Source organism: Balaenoptera musculus, chromosome 1, assembly GCF_009873245.2.
Source record: "Balaenoptera musculus isolate JJ_BM4_2016_0621 chromosome 1, mBalMus1.pri.v3, whole genome shotgun sequence".
NCBI classification, from domain to species: Eukaryota; Metazoa; Chordata; class Mammalia; order Artiodactyla; family Balaenopteridae; genus Balaenoptera; species Balaenoptera musculus.
Window position 1 is genome coordinate 94,734,780 of NC_045785.1, and position 26,637 is coordinate 94,761,416.

At 41.0% G+C, this 26,637-nt stretch overlaps 1 protein-coding gene across 4 annotated transcripts in view; it reads right to left on the reverse strand.

Annotated features, from left to right (window-relative positions):
• Positions 1-26,637, reverse strand: part of VAV3 (vav guanine nucleotide exchange factor 3) — a 389,664-nt gene that overhangs the window by 205,270 nt on the left and 157,757 nt on the right. For 3 of the 4 annotated variants that reach the window (XM_036863586.1, XM_036863570.1, XM_036863595.1), the window contains exons 3-5: positions 8,033-8,091; positions 5,561-5,626; positions 52-160 (exon numbers count right to left, since the gene is read on the reverse strand). In XM_036863586.1, the coding sequence (XP_036719481.1) occupies positions 52-160; positions 5,561-5,626; positions 8,033-8,091 (234 nt within the window). The remainder of the gene's footprint in view (positions 1-51; positions 161-5,560; positions 5,627-8,032; positions 8,092-26,637) is intronic. The other variant, XM_036863581.1, reaches the window with a different exon arrangement.

Below are 26,637 nucleotides of genomic sequence, written 5' to 3' on the forward strand. Positions count from 1 at the left end.
CCTAATAAGATACTCAGAGTAACTTAAAAAACAGGCAAGTCAAAGTCCTACAGGCTGATGCGCCTCCTCTGCCTTCATCAAGTCCTCGTACACTTCGCCACCTTCGTCTTCCCCATAAACACAGTCGTACAGACCCTCTTCATCTTCCACACGGGTTTCACTGAAGCAAAAGGTATCACAGAAACGTCATTTTCTAGCATGCAGTAAATACAGTAGTTAGGAATAGCTCACTGGATTTTAGCAGAAAATCCAGAGAGCAAATCAAATACAGTGGAAAGAGTCAAAGGTTTACATTACAGTTCTGCCCCTCCTAATGAGAACAATGACAAACGACAACCACCGAATCTGACAACAATGGCAGTGCCCTAACCTTCACTGGGCATTTACTATGCCTCTCTGCATGGATTCTCTCTCCTGGTTTGCCCAGGTCCAGCATTAATTGTGTTATCAGGTAGGCATTGTTGTTGGCCAATTAGAGTGATAAGGACTTTGAGAGAACAAAATGTTCTTTGACTTGCCCAGGATAACACAGCTAGTCAGACAGCAGAGCCAGGATTTAAAACCCAGTCTGTCGCACACACTGAGTGGTTTTTTTGTTTGTTTGTTTGTTTTAAAGAGCAGGTGATATACAAGCTGGCTTTTTATTTTTATTTTTATTTAAACACTATTTTATTTATTTATGGCTGTGTTGGGTCTTCGTTTCTGTGCGAGGGCTTTCTCTAGTTGTGGCGAGCGGGGGCCACTCTTCAGCGCGGTGCGCGGGCCTCTCACTGTCGTGGCCTCTCTTGTTGCGGAGCACAGGCTCCAGACACGCAGGCTCAGTAATTGTGGCTCACGGGCCTAGTTGCTCCGTGGCACGTGGGATCTTCCCAGACCAGGGCTCGAACCCGTGTCCCCTGCATTGGCAGGCAGATTCTCAACCACTGCGCCACCAGGGAAGCCCCACACACTGAGTGTTTTAACTGCTCTATCATACTACCTCCCATTTTTCATATGTCAAGGCCTCAGTTTTATTACCTGTATTAAAGGGTATAATATGGAGAAGACAGGGGAGTTGGGGAGGATCTAATATGTTATAAATAATCTTTATAAAGCAAAAATTTCTGCTGATTATAATTGTCAATATCTAATGCAATGGCTTTCAAACCATGTTCCTTCAAGGCCACTCAGAGGGTACCCACAGGTTTGATTCAGTCACATTCTGCTTTTATCTGTTCTACTTGTATTTTGCTTAAAGAAATGGTCCAAGGCCACAAGACATTTTTAAAAGCCATTGAAATTCTTCTGCTGGTCTACTGGCAGTGGAAAATAATCCCTATTTTTTTTTTTTAACATCTTTATTGGAGTATAATTGCTTTACAATGGTGTGTTAGCTTCTGCTTTATAACAAAGTGAATAGGTTTACAATCTCAAATGAAGGGTTTGGGAAAGATAATCAATCAGTCACTGTGGAAGCGTTCATGGAGACTTTAAAAATAGGGTCCTATTCAGTCAACACAGAAACAGCTGTTTCCACCTATCACCCATTCTTTTACTACTCCTTAAGTTTTTCCTTTCAGTTCAAGAGTTCTAGAATTAGCTTCTATTAACTAACAATGCCAAAGAACTGAGATTAATAAATTTAGGTATGTTAGAAAGAAGCATGAATATCTCTCTGAAAAGAAATTCAACTCCTTCAGTACTGCCAGCCCTTAGCATTTCTCTTGGGCCTGTGCAGATAGAACATTATAAATTGATACGTACAAAAATAAGAACACTAACTATAAATGTCACTCTGCAACTCGGAGCATTTTTCAAAGAAGGTGCAATCACAAGGTTGTCTATGTTTGTCATGAAGAGTTATCTGGAGGCATTTGACAGAAATGAACTGTCAGACACCCAGAAGAAAGAAAGGTGCCTTAAGGGAGAACGATCTGGTGGTGAGAGAAGTTTCAGAGAACCTGCTGTGAGAAAAATTCATTCCAGGATTACCTGTCCACCGTCCACCCACCTACCTGATTCTTAAACTAAGAACCTACTGATTCAGACTCGCCAGTGTTAAGAATGCATAGATCCAGAAGATCCAAGGGCTCTCCCATAGTCTAGTGTGGAAAACAGCACATAAACACCTAATTCGATGAGTGCAGAGGAAAGAGTAAGAATAACTCTGACTAAGGAAGGCAGGGAAAGCTTCATGGAAGATATTACATCTGAACTGGATCTTGAGTGTATTTATTTATTCAATAGGTATTTGCTGAATAAATACTATGTTCCAGCAGATATAGCTGCAGACAAGGCAGACACAGTTTCCACCCTCCAGGGTGACACAATGAATGAGAAGAGGGGATGAGCATTCAAAGTACCCCAACCTGTGCGATGGCAGAGAGGTGTGCAGAAGCTGGCGCTGTGAGGGGTGGAGTGCCATCCAGTGGGACCAGGTGAGTGAGGGGAGCCCCAGAGGGAAGAGGTGAACCAATCTGAGAAGGGCCCTGCACTCTGGGAGCTCAACCTTACCTGGGCATCTGAGGACCACACAGGGTTATAGAGGGGTAGTGTGGAGGGTCAAGAAGCCAGGCAGGAAGATAAAGAAGCCAAGAAATGAAATGCTGTGGGTGAGAGGTACTGATTACCATAACCAGGGTAAAGGCAGATGAGGAGAGAAACAGAGACTCAGGAGACCGTGTCAGCTACCACCAACCAGCCTTGGGGACCAATCCGGATTAGGGAGAGGGGGAGGGACTGAAGGATGCTTTCAGCTCTCTACTCTGAAAAACTGGGGAGATGGTGAGTCTTATTGGCAGTTCCAGAATTTCCATACTGAAGGGGCTTAGGCAGGCAGTCTCGCCTGAGAACAGTGGGGCCGTTAAACTGGTTCGAGCACTTTCTATAACTCATCAAAGGGTAGGAAGGTCTGATGAGTTCATGAAGGAACTGAGATTACAGAAATGATAAAGGAGTAGGTTCTGTATCAAACGGGATCCTGTTCAGAAGGAAAACAGGCTGTGAAATCCTTTTCCTCCCTCAGACCCTCCAACCCCCACCCCCAAACCAACAACAAAAAGTCAAAAAACAAACAAAAAAATCACATTGTCTTTCTTAAGTCTTGCTATTGACTATTTTGCATGAGGGCAGAGGTACATATGTATAAATTCACACAGATTCTTCTTTAAGAACTGTAAGAGTGACACACACGCACCCACACACATTGCGACTGGGCTAGAACAGTTTGGGTATTGTTATTCAATCCCATACCAAAGCTGTTTTTCTTGCTAACAATTTGGGCAATAATCTCTGATTTGCACAAAATGAAGAAGGGAGAGGGAGGAAGAAGCTGTGATTCTTCAAATGGTCAATAAATCAACAGCAATCTATATTAGCTTTCCTGTGTCTGGGCAACCTAGGTATGGTCCCGTCTGACACCCTGGTCATAAAGGTTGAAGGAGCAAGGACACTACCATTTAGCCATCTCACACGCTCTCCATTCCATCCTGTGTCTGTTTCTCTCCACGTGAGGACAGAATGACTCCCCCTGCCTGGGGAGCAGACCAGTGTTTGTTCTGGGGCCCTCCCTTTAAGCGATTCATCCCTAGAGGTTAAAGGGAAGTCTATGAGCCCATAGAGATCGTAACAAAGCCAAGACTGAAAATCAAACCCTCATAGCAAACTCAAAAGCAGGCATTTGCAGGAAACACACAACATTTGGACCTCCGACCACCTGGTGAAGAGGTGAAGCAGACTGCACCTCCCAGAGCATGTGAGCTGGCACCTCAGAGCAGCCAGTTCGGGGGCCCAAGTTTTCTCCAAACTTGCATCCTCACAGGATTTATCTTGGCGTCAACAGAACAAGACGAGGGAAGACTTTAAAAATGAGTAGGTGTAAGTGACAACTGGTGGGGAGTTAAGAATGTCATCATAGCACTGGAAATAATAATATTCTTTCTAAGACGACAAGGAATTTGATTATCTTATAAGTAATCTTACAGTCACTTTATGAAGATAGTAGCCAATTCAATGAGACAATCAGCAATTACCTTGCTGAATATTAGTGAGTTCTTGGAGATTTTAAGAAGAGATAAGAAACCATTCTTGATACATATGTAAAATACAAGACTTCGAGGCCCATCCAAAGGCAGCCTAGCTGGGAAGGGCTACCAGCCTTCCCGGTGGCTCCTGTCACGGTGCTCTCCTGCTGAAAGTTCTCAGAGGAGCAAGGCAGGGTGCCTCTGGGAATCAACGCAGTGGGTAAGAGCCTCCACGCTAGAATAAGAACTGCCTGGGTTCAAATCCAAAGACTACTATTTACTAGCAACATGATCCTCAGCAAGTTACTTAGCTTTTCAAGCCTCGTTTTCTCATCTGTAAACTGTGGTGAGACTAGGAACAACCTCATAATGTGGTGTTACATGAGAGATGTGTGTAACATGGTTAGGACAGAAACACTCACTCAATAAGCTCCTATGAACTGATAGATGTCTCATGATAGACAGCTCCAGCCTGAAGCATCATGCCTGGAAGGCAGTAAGTGCTCAATGCAGCTTTGGCCTATTAATTCAGAAAACAGATACTTACTGAGGACCTACTAGACACTAGACACTGTTTGAAGTGCTAGGAAAAGAGCCAAGAACAAGGTCAAGTCCCTGACCTCATGAAGCAGGTCTTCTGATGAGGAGACAGACAAAAAATGAAGCAAGCCGAGACTGCCTCAGGTAGAGGCGAGTACCATAAAAACACAGAGCAAGGTAAGGGTGGCAGCAATTTTAGATAGGAAAGGCCTCGCTGGGAGAGCCATCTGAGCAAAGACTTGGATGGCGAGGGGTCAGCCACATGGGCAGAAGGGACAGCAAGTGTAAAAGTCCTAGAGCAAGAACAAGGTCCATGTGCTGGGGTATTAGGATGGATCAGTGGATGAATTTCCACAGGATCTGAATCTCTCCTGGAGCAGAATCTATGTCTTCTTATAATTCTTTGCAAACCTACCTGATCTTTGGCATCAGTTCCTTGAGGGGTGAGGATCAAGTTTTACCTTTATTTGTAATCTGCACAAGTCACTCAATCAGCGGAAGATAACCAGCTGCAAAGATCTTTAGCCTCTCCCGACTATTAAATAATACAGCCCAAAAGGATTCTCTCTTCAGAATCAACACCATCTAATGAAACATCCCTGAATAACTCCCACCCACACTGATCTCGTTCGTCCTTGAACTTACACAGCAAGCACTATCTGTCCTACAAGTCTGGTGGTAGATTCTATTAATACTTCTCTCCTTAATTGTCTGATTCCAGGTTTACCTACTACCTTTACTATGCCTTTGAGAAGCTTCCAAATGTTACTTCATTGCTGTCTGTTTCTTTACTCTCCATAGAGATTTGCACAATGCAAGTCACACAACAGGAATTAAAAGCCAGTTGAAGTACATTTTCTCATGAAGCTTTCCATCAGGAGTTTGAGGTTAATTCTCACATGTCTTAATCACTAAGCCACGGTTCCCCTTCAGAGAGCTATTTTAACACCCACGGTTAAAATCCACAAAGGATGCAAAAATTGGCAGTGGTGTACTTTTGTTGAAAGCGCTCAACATACTCTATTAAATCAGGCAGGCCTTTGTAGATGTCGTCATCATTAACGCTTTCTTCTGTCGGGAAGGGCCTAGGAGGGAGGGAAGAAAAAAGAGTGAATAGGCAACAACTAGGCTGGACGTTTACCTCTCACGAAACGCATACGTTCAGCTGCTGCCAAAGTGGTCAGATCAGTCACCATGTTGAACACGATATCTGGGGCTTTTCCCAAAGTGCCTGCCTGTGGCTGTGTCGGGGTCCCCCAGGGAGGCGTGGCACCTGCTACCTCAAATCACCTGCAGCAATCACGGCTGGTCACCACTGTCATGTGAGCAGTTGTGGACGTAATGAGGCGCTCATCTGACCTCCCACCAGCCACACACCTGCAGGCTCACGTCAGCACCCACTGCAGCTCCCCAGCTCAGAGTGGGCCCTTGCCTTCAGCACCATTCAGATTCTTTGCACTTACAGAATCTGATCTGACAAATAACTTGGCAATTTGGTAACAACCATTCTAGCATGACTCAATTCACTAGTATAGATGAGAATTAGAAGACAAAAATGCCATGCCCTTTATATATGATCATTGACTCTGATATACTTTTCTACTCAGACTGTAAGTTGTGTGAGTTGTATTTTTTAATTTTCATCTATTGGACAAATAAGTCAAACAGGCCTCAAAAAGAGTATGATGTTTTCTTTGTCCCCTGCTCAAAGAAAATCACTTTAGTTTCTACCCTATTCCTAGCCATTGCCTTCCCGTGTTTGCTTCGTACTATGAACTTTATTCATAACACCAACATAATGCCCTAAATTTACGTCTAACAAAATCACAGTGATTATACTATAGTGCCAAAAGTTTTACCCTTTTTTACATGAAGTCAGCATGTCATATGTTCCATAAAAACAAGAGGATCCATCAAAATAACAAATAAGCACTAGATAATTACTAAATAATTATATTTAGTATAGTGAAAACATTTTTACATTCGTTTATGTATTAACTTGGTACTTAAGACATCTGAGGAACATATTTTTCAAATAAATTAAAATGTGTGAGAAATGCCAGTTTCAAAATCCTTTTTAAAATAAATTTTGACACATTTTATTATACTCTTATATACAAGTCTATTGTAGTAAAAAATTGAAATTATAAGTAAGAATAACAAGGAAAAAACTCTTCTATATATAGTTTCAGAATCAACAATATATAAATACATAAGAATAGAATCATGCTATTTCAATATTTGCTGTTTGCATACAACAAAATATATGTTGGCATGGAAACATAATCACGTATTGAAGAGAAAATGACAAGGTATGGAACATTTATCCAGCCTACAGACTACTGTAGAAAGCTGCCAAACTCATGGCCCATTTCTGAGGAAGGGTCTGTGGGTGTCTTCCCCAAGGTCACTGTGCTTTGTACCCAGGGACTGGGCTGTCATGCTTGGATCCTCTCTGTTTGAATCTGAATGTGAACAGAAAAATGGAAGCAACAGAAGAAGAGACCCAGGGTCACAGAGCCCCAAAACGGCTGGAGATTGAATTATGGAGCCCTGAGGAAATCAGGTAAAAAATGAGATCCATTCCATTTCCATGTGGCCTGGCTGTGTGGCTACTGAAACTGTTTATCTGTATTTCTAACATTCCTAGTAATACAACTTTCTGACTGACCTAACTTGAATATGCAGTATTTTAAACAGAAAAGGCCTGACACAACATAACACATCTACCTTTCCATACTTACTGACTGCATAATGCTTCACTGCATGGAGACGGTATAATTTAACCAATTTACAGTGGACCCTTGAACAACAAGGTTTGAACTGCACACGTCCACTTATAAATGGATTTTTTTCAATAGTAAATACTACAATACTACACGATCCACAGTTGGTTGGAACCACGGGTGCAGAGGAACTGAGGATGCAAAGGGCCGAATACAAGTTATACTCAAATTTTCAACTGTGTGGATGGTTGGTGCCCCTAATCTCCGCGTTTTTCAAGGATCAACAGTACTTCCAAGTTTTTCACTTAGTTCCAAACTTTCAATACACCTCCTCGAACATATATTATTTTATACTTGTCTGATTATTTCTTAAACGCCTAGAAGTTGTGACTTATTGTTATGCCTACAGGATATAAATGTACTGCAATATCTTTTAAAATATCTATTTAATTAAGCATTTGTGTTTGTCTTAATGAATCACCTGTATAGGAATGTTAGAGGAAGTTAAAAGAAAGAACTGTATCAGTGACAGTCACCAGTGAGTTGAGAACGATGTTTAGCCAATGTGTCTTATTCAACACTACGAATAAGTTCTTACTTGCTCGATAAATTTCAAATGTCTATTGAGCACTTATATACCCGGCCACTCTGCATGAATGAGATGCGGTCCCTGTATGCAAAGTGCTTTACACATAGTAGCCATTCAATAAACAATCACTTCATTGAACTGAACAGGACACACGAACCACAGAGAAGCTAGCTTACCTGATTCCTGTGGCCAGCGCTACAGGTGTGCGAGAGAGTCGCGATAATGTTTCTATAACCTGAGAAAAGAGGAAAGGGCTCACTGGACGTGTATTTCAGAAAAAAATATTTTTTTTCAAAAACAGTAGTTTTACAATCTAATATTAACAATAGCAGTGGAAACATACATTTGCACATGTCACCAAAGTGCAGAAAGGGAAGAGTTGTAACTGAGAAGTATAAACACCTACTTATAATTTTGTCCCTTTCCTTAATTTTCTGACTCTACTTATAATTTTGTCCCTTTCCTTAATTTTCTGACTCTAAGCAGATTACTAACCATGTGGTTTGCAGTTTCTTGATCAGTAAAAACAAGGAGTTAGGGTAATTCTAAAGTTCTCATGTCTCCCCTACTACATGATCTGAAAGACCCTGTAATGCTGCTCTGTCCAAAGCAGTAGACACTAACCACACAGAGGCCATTTAAATTTAAATTAATTAAAATTTTAAAAACAAAAAAATCGGGTTCCTTAGTTGGACTAGCCACGTTGCATGTGCTCAGTAGCCCATGTGCCTAGTGGCTACTGCATTGGACGACACAGACATCAAACACTTCCATGGTCACAAAAAGTTCTATTGGACAGCACTGCTGTATAGCAAAGTGGTTCAGAGGGTGGGCTCTCCAGCCAGACCACGTCATGTGAGTTCTGATCCCGACTTCACCATTTATTAGCTGTATATCTGTGGGCAAACTACTTAACTTCTCTGGGTCTCAGCTTTCTCTTCTGGATACTGCCTATAATAATTAAGTAAGGTTATTAACAATCATTATCTTATTATAAAAATTAAGAAGATAATACATGTAAAGCATTTATATGGTAGCTATTCTTTATAATTGCCAACTTCAAGAAAATTACCTTATTCTAATTCTGAATATTTTCAGAAAAGGAATTTCCTAAATTACCCTTAATTATCTGTATCTGTTTCAAAAATTCTTCATAAAGATCTTCAGTACCTAACCCTCGATGTGCCCTGCTAGAGCTTTAGCATTAGTACATAGCAATTGTACCCTTCCTTCCCACGTTTACACCTAACAGCATCTCTTTCAAAGACTTAGTGAGGAAGCTAATGAGCTAAAATGTGTTTTTCTCATGAAACCTGTTTCTATGATAATAGATATAATTTGTCTTAAGTATCTAAACAAAACGTAAATACGTTCTACTACAAGGCCTATTCACAATGAGAAAACAGAAAGAGAAAAGGTAAAAATCTATCTCTAGGTTGAGGTAGTCTTTGAATTCCCCAGTTCAAAGATGGAAATGTAAAGTTTCCAGTACTAGGAGTCTCATAAGGGTATTAGCCACACATATACTTATTTATCACCTACTTCAGGAGGCAGTATATTGTTGTGGTTACAAACTCTGAACTGAGAACACCTGGATGAGCTAGGCCCACCTTCACCAGCCTCTATAAAATGGAGATAATAACAACTACCTACCTGCCTCATAGAGTTACTGAAAAATTAAATGACACAATGCCCATCAAATGCTTAACTCAACAAATGTGAACTGTTATTAATATATAAAATAAAATTATTATTATATACAAACGAAATTTAATCTAATCGAAAGCCTTGATGCAATTTCTTTCTGGTTTAACCTTGCTGAAGAGCAAAAAACAACCACCTAGGTAACACTTGATATCGATTAATTTCCATAAGAAAGATAAAGCATCTTCAGTGAGTCTGTAAATTCAGAAGATCATGAGTGAACAAATAATAAATTTATCAAAATAAACTGATTCAAGATAAAAATAATCATCTGCTAAATTTCCAAAAATATGCATTATTGAGTGAAAAGTCTAGCTATTGGAGGATTCCAGGATAATCTGTGGAGTAATATTTAGACTGCTGAATTAACTACATTGTTGAATTTCAGCATAAGCCTTATCCTGATGTAGCACTGTTCTAAAGTTATGGGGTGAACTCGGCTTCTAATTCGTTTTTTCACAGCAGTGTCATCACTCAATAACAAGAGAAATAGCAACGGCATTAGTACTGCTATGTGTTTTACTACTGCTATTATTTAACACAAATGTTAAAATACCAGAACTAGTCACAACCTGTCCCCGCCACACAAGACTATATGTAGTTTGATTTGTTTAATACAATTGTCCACCAGAGGGAGCGAGACAATAGTCTATCATTTCACTCCTGCATTGAATGTAAGTACAAACATTTCTGAAAATTAACAAGCTGAAACCAACTGTTATTTACTTAAAAGGATTATATAGTCTATTCAATGATAGAAAAATAACATAAAGATAAAAGTTCAGTGGATGGGACTGAAGGATAATATGTAGCGTGTCTTAAAGTGAATCTCTCAGGGGACTATCACTCAGTTTTGTATCTATCTTATTGTACATCAAGTCCATCCATTAACTCTTAAGTTTAGCCAAAGCAAATAAGGACTGTTTGGTCAATGTAGTGTTTTTAGAACAGTGTGTATTCTATATAAAGGTGGAGTGTATCCGGATTTGGAATAGACAAGTACACAAATTAATGCCAGATTCTCAAGTCCTCTGTGTGGAGAATGACCTGTCGTTAGAAACATCCGTTCAAGTATATTTACAAAAGAAAATAGCCCCAAGGGCGGTAAGAAGGTTATTTGCCTTGAAATGTCTTAATTTCTAAATTGTTGCCTCAAATAACATGACATATGGACATTAACTCCCAGAAAGGGGGTAACAAGTTAGAATGTTTGCAAGTTAATAGGCTGAAAACCAACTACTAAATCCACATCATGGATTTACTTTCTCTACCTACATCCATCCCTTGTTTGATAAGAAGAGTGGCATTTGCAAAGAAATGAAAAAATTCCAGATAACAGGAATAAGAGTTACCGCGCGAGGAAGGTGGGAGAGGTGAGCAGGACTTCTGTGTGTCTGCTTTAGAAGGGTGGGCTAGAGCCCAGAATCTATGAAGGGTCATTGACAAGTTTAAGGAAGATAGCAGAGTCAAAACTGCATTTTTAGAAGATCACTCAGCAAAGTGAAGGACAGACCGGGGTAGGAGGACGTGGGATACAGACAGGGACCAGGAGACCCACTGGGTGGGGGGGGTTCTCAATCATCCAGGTGAGAAATGAGAGGTCTACAGGAGAGCTAGAGAAGAGGTGGAAATATGCGAAGTATTTAGGAACAGCGGCTGACACACCGTGGAGGCTGAGGAAAGAGGAAGAACCCGGGACCACCTGGGCCGGTGGAGGCTGAGGAAAGAGGAAGAACCCGGGACCACCTGGGCCGGCCGTTACAGCGCAGAGGGGCCAGCTCCACCGCCGCCCACCCGGAGTGCTCCGGGATGCTCCCAGGCAGGAAGCCCTCGTCCTCTGTTCCCTCCAAACGCCTGACTACATTCATCCTCGACGCGGCCAGGCTGGTCCCCACCCAGAGCCTTCTCTGACCATCTCCCTCCTCCGGTCTGGGTTCTTTCTGTCCCCACAGGACCCTGGACATAACTCTGCCCTAGCACCTATCCCCTTATTCAAAATTTATCTGCTGTTTAAAATATTTCAAAAGGACTTGTGTTTATCTTGTCAATTGAAATAATACAGAAATACATAAAAGTTGCCCGCCCCCGCACACACACCCCTCTCTCGCCTTCTGCCTAAAGGAGACCAGAGCTAAGAATCTGGTGTGACTCTTGCAGAATTGTTTTTTTCTTTTTCTTTATGATTATTGTTTTAGGTAATGTGTTTCTATTAAACAGATTTCTCTACCAACGTGCTTTTGTCATTTAACAACATATCACATATAGTGGTGTCAACACATGCAGATCTTTATTCATTTTAATGAATTCATTCATTCATTTATTCATTTGAATGTTGTATCACATTCCAGTGTCTGTATATAACATAATGATTTAACGCTTCCCCTGCCAGTGAACTTTTTCAACATTTTGCTACAACAATGCTGCAATTACCATCCTTGCCAAATAACTTTTCAATTGCGTGCAGGTATTTCTATAGGAAGGATTCCAAGATGGGCTGACTAGGTATAACCATTGCTCTTCAATAAATATGTACAAATTCGCATTACCCCTGAAGAGTGTATAAGAATACAACAAGGCATTCTAATGACCTGTTTGTCTGTCTTTCCCATCCAACAATGGAAAATACCTTAAGGGCAGGGAAACTGCTTCTTCACTGTTCTATTCCCATCACTGCACTCACAGCCAGCCTCCAAACAACCACTTAACACAAAAATATTTGTTGCTCAAACAAATGAATGACTACTACTTACCTTGCAAAATTGTTGTGAGGATTAGGAATGTGTAAAGATATGTAAAGAGCTTAGCCTGCCACAAGTGAGGAATGAATGAGTAATTGAAGAAGCCCATTATGAAAACTAAATATTAAGTATGAGAAAGAGTTGCTTATCTCCTCAAACCTAGAGACAACGTACACAGTGGCACGCCCTTCCCCATCAAAATTTTCCCCCTAATGATAATTTTTATTTAGTTTGGGCTCTTTATTTTTTCCATCCCCATTAGTCAGTTTCAAAGCCATGAAATAAAAAGTTTGCCAAAACTGAATGGCAACACTGTACACTAATAAAGCTACCCATTTTAACTCTTCTCTTCATGAGACCTTCTGGCTAATTCTCACCCTCTGCTTATCTGGCACATTAGTGCTGTTGATATCGTAGTTTGTGAGAAAAGCAAGTCAACCGTGCAGAGGCAGTTTGCCATAGCTCCTTCCAAGGTCTTGAGTTAAGGAAGCCATAGACATAGAGAAGAACTCAAGGAGCCATGGGGACCAGCACACAGGTCTGCCAAGAAGTACTAATTAATTATGGCTTTACCTCCTTGAGCTCTCTACTCTGAAGTTTTATCTCTTAACTCTCTCCCTGACCCAATGGGAAGGCTATAAAGATTCCTGAACAGGGCTCTGGATTCAATAGGAGTTCCTGGGGAAGTGCTTGTTCCAGGAAGATAGGTTCGAAAAGGGCAATAAGGTGGCTTCAGGCTTGAGCCCCAAGCACCAGACAAGCTTGGCAGTTCAAGAACGGTCTGCAGCATTGCAGCACCACAGCACGAAGCTACCATCTATCAGCTGAAGCTATGGGCAGGGATGCTGCATCGTGGTTCCTACAGGCTCAGAGCAAGTGCCCTGTGGGTTCATGGAGGAAAAACCCAAGCCCTAGAGGACGTAATTGGAAGTGTGGGCCTGGGAGTGCTGGGCTGAGTAATTCAGACAGAAGGATAGGCCTGTAGACTAGACTGGGTGCAACCAGAAGCAGCCCAGAGACCTGGTATTACCCAGGCATCTGACTCTCTGCCAATGAAGCCTAACTCTAAATCCAACCAGATGGTGAGTTTCAGGCTAACAATATATCTCACCTTCTCCTAGGAAATCAACAGAACTCATTATCTCAATTTCCTTTGCAATTCTAATCTCACACAGCAAATTACCCCATTAGGATACACTGCAGCTCAGTGTCATTTCTAGCAATATGTTTACATCTTTCCTAAAATAGCTGGTTGTTGCTTTGAATACTATAGAAGGCTGTTGAAAAACATCCCTAGCACTTCTTCTGTGGGTAAAACAAAGCAGTAACAACCAGATAAGATGAATAAAACATTACTTCTGTATCAAGAAGATTATGAACTATGGGAAACTCATTTGCATTGTTCAAAAGAGTAGAGTATCTATATGGGTTTAAGTGGTCCAAATTACAGTTTGTGCAGACCTTGATACTGATCATAAATGCAAGAATTATTCTGTATGTATTATTTTGAGGCTTCTAAAGCTCTATAGAGAAAAAGAACCTCTCTTTAGGAAAGTCATATACTAGACTGGTTAGGATGCAAGCTTAAGACTCAAATTTTCTGGATTCACATCCCAACTCCACCTCTCACTAGCTGGGTAACCACAGAAGAATGTCCTGTACTTCTACTGCTATTTCCTAATGCCATTGTTGCCACCATCATCATTGGTAAAGTAAGATTTGGTCTTTGCAAAGCACTTCAGAAAATAACATGTGATGTCTACCTCAAGTTATCATAGGATGCAAAAGAAAGCTTTCTAATGGCTGGGAATACAGTTAATAAATTATGTTGCACATTCGAGTACTTGATGGCTAGCATTTGTTAATAGTTGCCAACAGTTGCTAAGCTTGTCTAATTGTAACACTATGCTTTTTAAAAATGAGGACTGTTGACAATGAATGTTTTTCTTTTATTTAGTATTCATTTTCTGCTTCCGTGTAATTAATGTTTAATCAAAATAATCAAATAAAAAATAGAAACTCCTGTCATACCAAAGTATGTCTAACAGCCTAAAAACAATTGCATTTGACCTTGCTACAGTGAATTTTAGTAAAAAACAAACAAACGTTCCACGCCTAGTCTGTTCGGGAAGATATAACACTAGTAACGACCAGAATCACATCCAGCTCATACAAGAGCTCTAAGAACTGACAGTACAAAGAGATGGGCTCAGAGAAGCTTCAGCACACATCGCCCCACAGTCCCCATCCTCTCCACACCTCACTGCCTCGAATAAATATAAAAATCTAGGGCTTCCCTGGTGGCGCAGTGGTTGAGAGTCTGCCTGCCGATGCAGGGGACACGGGTTCAGGCCCTGATCTGGGAAGATCCCATGTGCCGCGGAGCAACTAGGCCCATGAGCCACAACTACTGAGCCTGCGCGTCTGGAGCCTGTGCTCCGCAACAGGAAGAGGCCGCGATAGTGAGAGGCCCGTGCACCGCGATGAGGAGCGGCCCCCGCTTGCCGCAACTGGAGAAAGCCCTCGCGCAGAAACGAGGACCCAACACAGCCAAAAATAAATAAATAAATAATTTTTAAAAAAAATCTATGTAACTAGAGTGTGTCTGTTATTTAACCACAATTTCAGGACAAGTCCTTTAGCTGAATCCCCACCCCCAACCATATGACGATCCCTCCCAACTCCATCCTATACAGAAATTCTAGAGCCATCCCCACATTTTATTCAAGTGATTCTTTGAGAGGCTGATGAAAGTTCTTGGTCCTTTCCTCGGGGGCGGGGGGGGGAAGGCTGTACATACTAATACACAGATACACATAGACATATAAGTATACACAATTCTGCATTTCATCTCAAGAAATCCAGGGACCTCTTGAAGACCATTCATGGATTTCCTAGATTCTCATTCCATCTCCTTCTTTGCCTATAATAAAACCAAGGCCCAGAAAAATTAACTAGCTTGGCCAAGGTCAAAGAACCGAGAGCAACAGAATTGGTACCAGAACCCAGGTGCCTTCTCCTCTACCCAGGCTACTGCTCTTTCCAACTCACCATCCTGCCCGTGAATCTCCTGCATTTACTCAGGGAACATCTATGCAACACTCACTATGGGCTAGATACACCTGATAAACTCCGTTTTGTTATACTGAGGATAGCAAAATGGAGACTATATAATTCCTACTCTCAAAAACCCACCATCTGTTGGGAAAGACCACAAGGGTGGATAGTGGAAACACAGACCTAGTATCACAAAGTACATCCATAGCCCAGAGGAGCGAGCAAGGCCAGCTGTCCCCCTCAGCCTGAAGGACAAAGTCAGAGAGGCTCAAAAGGCTCTTTAGAAGAGGTGACCCTGGGCTGCATCTTGAAGGGCAACAGGGAATTTCCCAGACTCTCTGCAGGTTAAAAGAGGTCTGATGAGTGAGAACCACCATGCTCTGGTTCCACCCCTTCCCTCATCACTTGCTCCAGTGAGAACACTTGCCCCTTACTCTCTGAGAAGCTCTCTGTAGTTGCCATTTCCTGAATAATATTTTCCTTATTTGGTTGATGGTGAATAGCTTTCAGGTTCTAAGAGAGAGGTCATTAAGCAAAGTTTTTCTAAACCAAACAGACCAGCACTTGTCTCATGAGGCACTTCAACACCGTTGTGGTCTTGCTGTCTCTGCGTTCTCGGCCTCCACACTTGGCCCCTGAAGACCCAAAATAGAGCATCAAATAGAGTGTATCAAACCTGTTTCTGCTCCCTATTCCCAATGAGCCCACAGTCTCACTCCTCTCCCTCACCTGCCCAGGCAGCCAGGAAACTTTCTAGACAGGCACTTCCCCTTCATACCCCATCCTACCAATTCACCCTTTTAAATGTCTCTCAGATCCAACTCCTTCCCTCTTCCTGTGCTTCTGCCTTAGTCCAGGTCCTCTCTATCTCTTGCCTCAATCACTGGAAAAGCCTTCCAATTCATCTCCATGCCTTCAATTTCACTTCCTTCATCTTCTACGTGGCTACCATAGAGGTTGTATGACATTTCAAAACTGTCAGTCTGAGCACACCACCATCACCACTCTGCCCACCTCAAAATTCTTAAATGTTAGCCCTCACGCAGAGATCAGATTATTTAGCAGTACACTCAGAGCCTTCAGTTGATTGGATCTGCTCCCCACCCCCTTCCAGCCTTCCCCTGCCACCGACTCTCCCCACATCTCCTGTTCAGCCCCATACAACCACCTTGCCTGCTGTGACCCAGACAGATTCTAGAATTTACTCCACACATGTAAATTCTAGCAGATCATAAAATCCTTTTTACTAAAATTCACAGAGGTGGTTTCAAAATGAACACTTCCAGACTAAAGAGCAGGCAGGATAAAATCAAACTGGTACCAGCAACGCTGATTTTCTCACACCAAGTAAAAAGAAGTTACAACTTTTCTTACACACTGTTCTAACCATCCCCTGGGTCCAAATACCAAAGCAGATGAAACCTGAAATTCATCAGTGCAGAGTTAGGTGTCTGGAAGCACAACTCTCTAGTTAGAAATCAGAACAAACATAAATACTGCTTCTGCTAAATTTACACTGGTCTGTGAGGATGTGTTGAAGTTAGTACACAATAAAGAATTCAACTTTTTGTAGGCAACTAAAAAGAAATACTTCAGTTTGAAAACGTAATCATATTTGCAAATCATTCCCTGCCTTTACACAGAGTAGAGATACAATCTACAAAATTCATGTGGCGCTTTTAATATCTTCACTACTACAAAAGGGAATCTAGTTATGGGCCCTGTAGGTAAACACTGATTACTCACTGTACAGTTATAGTAATGACTCTAGCTCAGCACTTGAGGTGGTAGCATTGTTATTACCAGCTCACTAAGAACCCACTGTGGCTTTCACACAACTCACTTTAAACAGATGTGTCCTATGTGTTAGTATCAGGCCAGAGGACAGGTTGTTTATGAGATCAAAAATAGACTGGGAGAGTTCTATGTGACTTAAGGGGCTTGGAAAATAGAATGAATTTTCAAAGCTGCCTACAAATCATTCAACTGGGTCAAAGTTAACATATTTTCCAAACCCAGCTCACTTTTTCAAAGTCACGCAGAGATCTCTGCTTCCTGCATGCTGCCCCCATGGCTATTCCCACTTTAAAGGCTGAAATCACATGGAGTTCAGGAACAAACAGGCAATGCCAGGATGACAGATCTAACGGTGGAGTAGAACATGTCCCTTTCTGCCAGCCTGGAGATGCTCCATCTTTAGTCCCTACCGCAAGACTGCTCACAGAGCGGAAGGAAATGTCTGCAAAAGTTAGTCTCATATTTCAAATCATCTAATAGAAATTGCACCTTGAACTACAGGACTAGGAGAACAAAATGACGGCCCTTAAAATGTGTTTTTGTTCTGGCTGGTCTGGTAACGCTGGCCATTTCATACCGCTTGGAAATGCTCGTTTTCATACGTGCTTGAGCAAATAAAAAGCAGGTAAACTCATTCTTTATTATGTACGAAACAGAGTTTCTAGACCAGAGCTGACCATTAGAAATATGTGAGCCACACACATAACTTTAAAATTCTAAGAAGCTACATTAGAAAAACTAAAGACAGGTGAAATTAACTTTAATCTTATACCTTATTTAATTCAATATATTTATAATAGCATCATTTCAATATGTAATCAAGATAAAAAACAAGACTTATATATATATATATTTTTTATTCTAAATCTTCAAAATCTGGTGTGTATCTTACAGCATATCTAATTCAGCCAAGGTATATTCGAGTGCTCAAGAGCCACATGTAGTGAGTGGCTATAGACAGCCCAAGTCCAGACAAAACCCTTCCGAGCGCTCACAGTATACAGGAAAAGGAATCAGATCCATAGTGAAGAAAAGGCTGGGCCAAACCTTGTAGCTACAAGTGGCACGGCCCCCTCGAACTCCACAGCTCGATGTGCTCGAAACAGAGCCAGAGCCTACACATCTGGACACCCAGGGCCCGTTTTAGTAGAACCAGGGGAGTGCTAAAGAGACCCTGAAAGGGAGTGGGGAGCCCCCGGGGGAGGAGGAAACTGCCCCTCCCCACAAGCCTTCTCTATTTCACATTTCCCCGCCATCTATAAGTGCCAATTGTTTGATCATTCTCTCCACCTGCCAATCCGACGGTCACCCACCAGGACATTCATCACCTATCCCACGCCAGCCTCGGCCCCGCAGACACTCGCTGAAAGCCGGTCAAGTCCTCTGCGCCCAATGTGCTCGCAGTGGGCTTGGGAGACAGACAAGGAAATAATCACAAAGATCCAGGTAAGCCATTACACAGGTGGTAAAAGTTGTGGAGGGAGGATGTACAGGGCTTGTAACAGCAGAAGGACAGACAGTCTTTGTCTAAGACTTCAAGGGGATGCTTCTCTGAGGAACGGACATGGGAGTTGAGATCTGAATTTCTAATGAGATTTTTAAAATTTTTATTGGAGTATAGCTGACTTACAATGTTGTGTTAGTTTCAGGTGTACAGTAAAGTGAGTCAGTTATACATATACACGTACCCACTCTTTTTTAGATTCTTTTGAGCAGACACTCCATTCCAGCATTTTTCACACAAAAGCGTTAATGTTTTTAGTGTGTGCTATAGCTTGAATGTTTGCATCCCCCCCAAATTAATATTTTGAAACCTAATCCCCAACGTGACGGTACTGGGCTGTGAGGCCTTTGGGAAGTGATTGGGTCATGAAGGCTAATGGGATTGGTGCCCTTCTAAAAGAGACCCCAGAGAGCTCACACCCCGCTTCCACCATGAGAAGACACAGCGAAAGGACATCTATGAACCAGGTAGCAGTCCATACCAGACACTGAATCAGCTGGCACCTTGATCTTGGACTTCCCAGCCTCCAGAACTGTAAGAAATCAATTTCTTTTGTTTAAAGCACCCGGTCTCTGGTATTTTGTCATAACAGCCTAAATGGACTAAGAAAATGTCTAACATCATTCCTTCTTTTCATTTATTTCTAACCCTATTTCTTCTTGTTCTTTCTCCCAAACAGGGAAGGACAGTGAGTTCCAGAGATCAATAAATTCACCAAGTTTGTGAGCCGGTCCGACTGTGATGAGAATGGGCTCCCAAATATCTGCCTCCGACAAGGGCTTCCCCCCTCTGACCTGACCGCATTTATCAGACTTGACAAGTTACAGTACAATTTCCCAGGCGTCCTGAGGTGGGTTAGATCCAGGCTGCCAATAGCCATGTAAAAGTTAGGACTGCATTTGATAGGCCACAGAGTTAGGCAAGGTGTTTAAGGAGGACGGTAACATGTTCAGATTTGTTTTCTAGGATCACTGTAACTGTGCTGGCTGTTCAACAGATTAACTGAAAGAGAAACACACTGCTAGAATGGAGACTAGAGAAGAGAGACAACTCAAAGTTCAGGTGACAAAGCACACAGCATGGCCCGGGGCACTATGATGTGAAGGAGGGAATACATTCAAAGGCATCTCAGAATATATTCAAGTAAGGTAAGACAGCTACACAAATGTGATTCTCAGATGGCTAAGACCCATGTTTCTCAACACTGGCTCAAAGTCAGAAACACCTGGGGAGCTTTTAAAAAACACCTATATCCAGACCTTGCTTTCATAAAATATGACTCAGTCTGCAGTAGAGGTCCAGCATTAGGACTTTTAAAAAGCTTCCCAGGTGATTATAATATGTAGCCAGGGATGAAAATCACTAGCTTGGATACTAGAACAGCTTTTTGAATCCCTAAAGTCAATCAGAAACGTATGTTTTTTAATCTTTAATTTACCAATAAGTATTAAGTGCTTAAGATAGGCACTAAATTACGTGTTTAGGTTTATTTACTCTCATAAAATCTATGAGTTATGTGATATTCTTATTTTAATAAAATAAGAACCCTCTAAGGCTCAGAAGTGGAATGATTTCTAGGAACATGATAAGCCAATAGCAGAACCTAGATTGGAACCCAGATCTGAATACTCAGATCTGTTAAAAGCAGATGATGCTGCCATTATCTTTAGAGTTGGGCCTTTGATTGTGACCTGACTTATAGTGTTCCTTGATTCGCATATATCTTGAACCCCAAGGAGTGTAACCACCTCAAAAGCTAAACCATGCTCCATGTTCCACTGAACCCTCGGCTGTGTCTAACACCATGCGAACAACTGTAGCACCTAAACTCACCTGCTACTAAATTCACCATCACACTGCTGAAGCAAGGGCGGGCTATTTTCTCCTTATTTTGCCAAAATAGAAACCTTGACTATATTTTCACAGAAAACCTTTATCAGGGTTACAATACACAAAGTATTATGGAAATATAAATCCTGTATATTCATAGCGTAAAACAATTCCTTTAATAGTGTAGTTCAAATTCATATGAAAATATAAACATTGTCATAACAGTAACTTCCTGCATCTTTTTGTCTGAACAATAAACAAACAGGAAACATATACTATTAAAGTAACCACCTATAAAAGCCCATGTAAATTTCAACAAGTAACAAAGATATTAATATTTACTAAACAAGGACTGCCTCATTATGCAGTCATGCTAACTGCTTATGAAAATTTATTAGTACATTTGCTCTGTCACATTTAGGCACTAATTCATGTATAATAAAATGTCCAAGAAAACGTGTATGATCATAATTAATTCTAACTTATTTCCACATCTTATTTGTTTGAAACTCAGAGCATAGAGTTTAGCTGCAGAAATAATTAATTTATATGTAAAATTTTCTTGTACTGTCAAATTGAACACAAGAGAAGCAGTTAACACAACAGAACCCACTTAGAAGGGTCTGACTGTTCAAAGCTAGAGCCCGTGGGCTCATGTTCCTCCATCTGGTTGGTAATTAAGTAGACTGTAAGGAAACATAGTATTCTATTTTCTCTAAGGGTTACTTCTCTGTTTAGAAGTATAAATATTTATATGGATTTAAAGTTAACCTCATCCAAACAAAAATAACAGTGGTAAACAACTGAGTTCTATTATATATTATATATATTTACATGCACACATACACACCCATAGATGCCAATCTTTATGCTGAGCACTTTATCAAATGCTCACAACAACCTTAGGAAGAAGATAACGTCATCATCTTCATTTGAGAGACAGCTAAACTGAGGAACAGAGAGGTTAAAGAGGCCATACTCCAGAGGCAGCGAGCAGTAAAGCCAACACCTGCACACAAGTGATCTGACCCAGAATGCATGCCCTCTTGATCACTACACATGCTGCCTCCCACATGAGAGCACTGATGATACACGGTTTGGGAGCTACAAAGAGGTGAAAGACACAGTCCTCGTGGTCCAGAAGCAAGAGCTCTGCCTGTTGAAACTAAGCAAGCCCACACACGCTCAGACCCACATGCTGGAAACTAAAACCATGAAAATCAAGACAGCTCGTGATTACTGCTAGATAAATTGTAGAGCCAACTAGGGAAGGTGCCTGTGCTATAACTCACCACCCTTTCCATATCTGTCATAACTTCTCACATTTGAAATATTACATATCTGTTTATTATCTGTCTCCCTGAACTAGAGTATAAGCTCCATGAGAGCAGGGGGTTTGTCAGCCCTGTTCACAGCAGTATTTACAGCCCCTAGAAACACCAGAGCTCACAGATGCTCAATAACTATATCTGAACAAGGGAAGGGACTGAGGAGCACCCACAAATAGAAGCACAATAGAAGGAGATGGATTCACGATGGGGGATTTTGAAATAGGACTGAAGAGGCCAGTTGGAAGTAGATGGTATTAAATGTTAGGCTAAGGAGGCTGTTTATTTATGGGGAGCTAATAAAGGTTTCTGAGCTGGAGAATGAACTGTCAGAAAGCAGTTATGTTGGGCTTCCCCAGTGGTACAGTGGTTGAGAATCCACCTGCCAGTGCGGGGTACACGGGTTCGAGCCCTGGTCCGGGAAGATGCCAGGTGCTGCGGAGCAACTGGGCCCATGAGCCACAACTGCTGAGCCTGTGTTCTAGAGCCCGCGAGCCACAACTACTGAGCCCGCGTGCCACAACTACTGAAGCTCACAGGCCTACAGCCGTGCTCCGCAACAAGAGAAGCCACCGCAATGAGAAGCCCGCACACCACAACGAAGAGTAGCCCCCACTCGCCGCAACTAGAAAAAGCCTGCATGCAGCAATGAAGACCCAATGTAGCCAAAACCAAAAATAAATAAATTTATTAAAAAAAAAAAAAGCAGTAGTTAAGAATACTAATCTGGTAGCTGCACAAGACAGTTCAGAGGAAGGAGCCTGAACCTCGGAAGTTGTTTCAACACTCGCTTAGCTCTGAATTGATTACAGAGTGAGCTTGGGAGGTGGCAGAGGAAGTGAATATGGTAAGTGTTATGAAAAAGGGATCAACCCAACTTGTGCACTACTGGATACACAGAACCCCAGAGAAGCAAGTCTAGCTTGAGCAAACTTCAGAAAATCTGATCTGACTCTAGTTCATTACAATGTAGTAGATGCACTAGAGAAAGGATTAAATCCAGGCATTTTTTAGAAATATGATTCTATTCCAGTAGGGGCCAAAGATAGCTCTGGTTGACAAAGGTTGAAATAGCTGACCCAGAACTGTCTTGAATCTCAGAGACCCATGTGACTGGGACATTTCACATCAGGGCTGCTGACCTGAACCTGTGTTAGGCTGGATTTACAAATCTGGGGCTGGCCCAGAAGTAGCCTGACTCCTACTGAGGGATTTGCAACTGTTTGTGTGCGTGTGTGTGTGTGTGTGTGTGTGTGTGTGTGTTCACACATGGACCAGTACTAATAAAGGAAAATTTTTAAGGAAATATATTTGATTCATAGTTTGTTTGTTTTTTTTTCCTTCATCTTGCTTTTCCTTTTCAGCCTTTGCTGAGGATCATTTGCAAACATGGTACATTGTTTTCCTTCCCACTTAAAATTACATTGGATTTAATCAGCTTTTTGAAATTCACTTGCACTATGATCTAAGAAAAAAAGCTGAAGATTAACTTGTGTTTTTATTATTTAATTTCACTTTGAGATGCCATCTCTATTTCATTCCAGGTGTTTGCTGATATCCTCTTTAGGAGTAACTTTAGCTGAATTACTTAAATAGCTATTTTTGAAGCAGTACAACAATATCTGCTGCTTTAGAATTCTGTTATCTGTGGCTTTTAAATCCTGAAAGGGATTTTACTTTAGGAGCCCTGGAAGACTTCTCTTTCTGGAACTTAGATACTTTGCAATGAGCAAGGAGTACTTTTTAGTCATTAGTCCTCTGAGTGTATGTGGGTAATCTAGGATAATCTGAATTTCCCTTAGAATCTGAGTATTTACCAAGAACTGGCACAGAGAAAATAATCTTCTCAAAGGCTGTAGAAATGGAGCTCAGCCCTGATGGGCAAAATGATACCAGTGAGCATGCAGGGCCACGCTCTGGTGGTCCTGGTTCCAATTTTTCCTCTGATGCAGTTTTTCATTTGATATTTTGTTTCCACTTAACCTCAGATAAAGTATTTCACCTGGAAGAATGGGTACAGTTTACTTACAGGACAAAAAAGAGAGGAAGAAAGAAAGTCAATAAAGTTCACAATTCTTTCACCAGAGTTATTTGGGAGTCATCAGCCCTCTCTTCTGAAGCTGTTTCTCAGATACTCTTTCTAGCCAACCTTTGAAAAGAGACTCAGACATGGAATATACCAGAGACACACTGCCTAGCAGCTGGACAGTGCTTGGTTTCACCTGCCAAGCAGGCTTGCCTCCTGGCAGTCCCCAGGAATGGAACAGAACTCCCAAAAGAGAAAACAGTCATATACAGAGGACATTATTGAGATAACTCATGTCTAAATAACTTAATAAATCATATCCTTTAAACCCTTGCCATGATGGCATCCTTCACATATCCGTTGTGCTGTATCAAAATCCCTATGCCACATTAGTAAAATTCCTTGAATGGAACCAGGCTGGATCTACCCTGTATTGGCTTCTATGCAATGATAGATTGTACTCTAATAATAATAGAATGTTTCTGCTTTAATACTGTTGTCCTTTTTCTTTTTATAATCTTCTGTCTTAAACATCCCCCCAAAATGAATATCCAGTCAAAATATGGCATATTTAAGACGTTTTAAAATCTGGATCATCTTTTACAGTTATTTCCCCCAGAGAATACTTGATAGCACCCTAAATCAAGAGGATAAAACCCTAGAGTGGCAGCCCAGACTCAAACATTTATATCCAGTTATAAAAATTTGCTTAACTCATGGGTCTTTTAATACTATATACAGAGGAAACCTGAGCTAATACAAAGAACCCTCAGTGAAGTAGAACATTCAGATCCTTACGCTTTGTCCAAAGGGGCATTTTGAATGGGATGTTTCAAAGCAGCTATTTTGACGAGGCCAGGTCAAAAGAGCTGTGCCTATTAGGAAGTAATGAACAGAAAGATGCTCCTGACCCCATCAAATCCCTGAACCCTGCACTGACCTTTACCTCATTCCTAACTCCCAGCCCATCAGAACCTAACTCTCAGAACTGAAGATGGGGTAAAATTTCAAGAATGAGGCAACTGATCACTTGATTTAAAACAAACAAAACCAAACAGGACAGCTTCATATTATTTTTTTCAGGCCACATAAGTCCCTAGCATCAAATGGTTTATCAAAGTGGCTCCTGCACAATGCCTTTGTTAATATGACTGCCTCAAAACATCATGCCAAGAGAACAGGACTCCACAGAGATTTGGATTCTGGTTCCAGCCGTGACTTGATGTGAGACCATGCTCAGACCATGTGGTTTCTCTGGGCCCCAGGCCCTCATCTCTAAAATGACGGGCTATTTGGATCTCTAACCTCAACTCTACCCACCTAAGCGGCCACAGCCCCACCTGCTAACAGTGAGCCAACAGTGGCACAATCTTGTCACTTTTTTTTTTTTTGAAGTATAATTGATTTACAATATTGTGTTAGTTTCTGGTATACAGCAAAGTGATTCAGTTATATTTTTTTCAGATTATTTTCCATTATAGGTTATTACAAGATATTGAGTATAGTTCCCTGTGCCATATAGTAAATCCTTGTTGCTTATCAATTTTATAAATAGTGGTGTGTATCTGTTAATCCCATATTCCTAATTTATCCCTCCTCACCTTCCGTCCCCCTTTGGTAACCATAAATTTGTTTTCTATGTCTGTTGTCACTTATTTTTTTATGGATCAGTTCTCTTAGAAACAAGACATGTATATTGGTGACAGTGTACTGGACTGTTCATACGTGTTATATAATTTGAGGCAAACGATTCAGTGGAAAGGCTCTATATTTTTCTACTAAAATATATAAATACTAGAATCCCTCAATATATGATGGGTGCAATATTTTGAACCCTCAACCCATTTAAAGAGCATATGAATCTGGTTTTGATCTAAATAAGGATCAAAGATTTATAAGAGAGCACATTATAAGTGAATGTAAAAAAATACAAAATAAATTCCTGGGAATCATGGCAGAGTCAATACTTTTTGTAGTAGTCTGATAAGTGGAGTTTGAAAAATAGACATGTATTGTTGCTTGTTTTTTAAAAAGTATAGTTATGCAAATTTACCATATAGCAACCTTCTTTACATCATAAGTGCACACTGATTAAAAATTTTTGCCGCCAGTATATTTGATTCATTTCTCTTAATATTCTCCTATTATAAAATATTCCTCCACAAAATATTAAATAGTTTGATTCAATCACATTTATCTGCTTTTTGGTTCTGATGAGTAAAATAACTTTAAAAGATAAGTGAAAAATTATATATAGTATGACTTTGAGGTAGGATAATAAAAGTCTTAAAATTACTGAAATGCACAAGAAGGTACTAATTATATTATGATTATTATTAGCTACCATTTTTCAGAGCTAACTGTGTGCCAGGAACTCTACAAAAAACTGTGAGGCGGGAATTATGCCAACTTTACATAGTAGGAAACAGTATCAGAGAAATTACATAGCTGTCTAACAACCAGTGGAATTCACACCCAGCCACTTTAGCTTTCTTGTAACACCAGTTTGCCCTACAGTAATTCCCAAGCTTGGAGAAGCTACTATTTTGTTGGTTTTCACTTCATCCTTCACCTACCATGTATGTATTGAGCATCTGCACATGCCACAAATTCCAGTAGGTATCAGGGATAGAAAGAAGTCAGTGATGCATCCCTTTCCTCAAGGAATTCCCAATAATGTGGAAAAGAGAGAGACATGTAAACCAACCCTGCAATCAAATGTGAAGTGCTGTGAACAAGGTACTCACAGGGCTCCAAAAAGCACGAGTCAAGACCACCTGGATCTATGGGTCAGGGG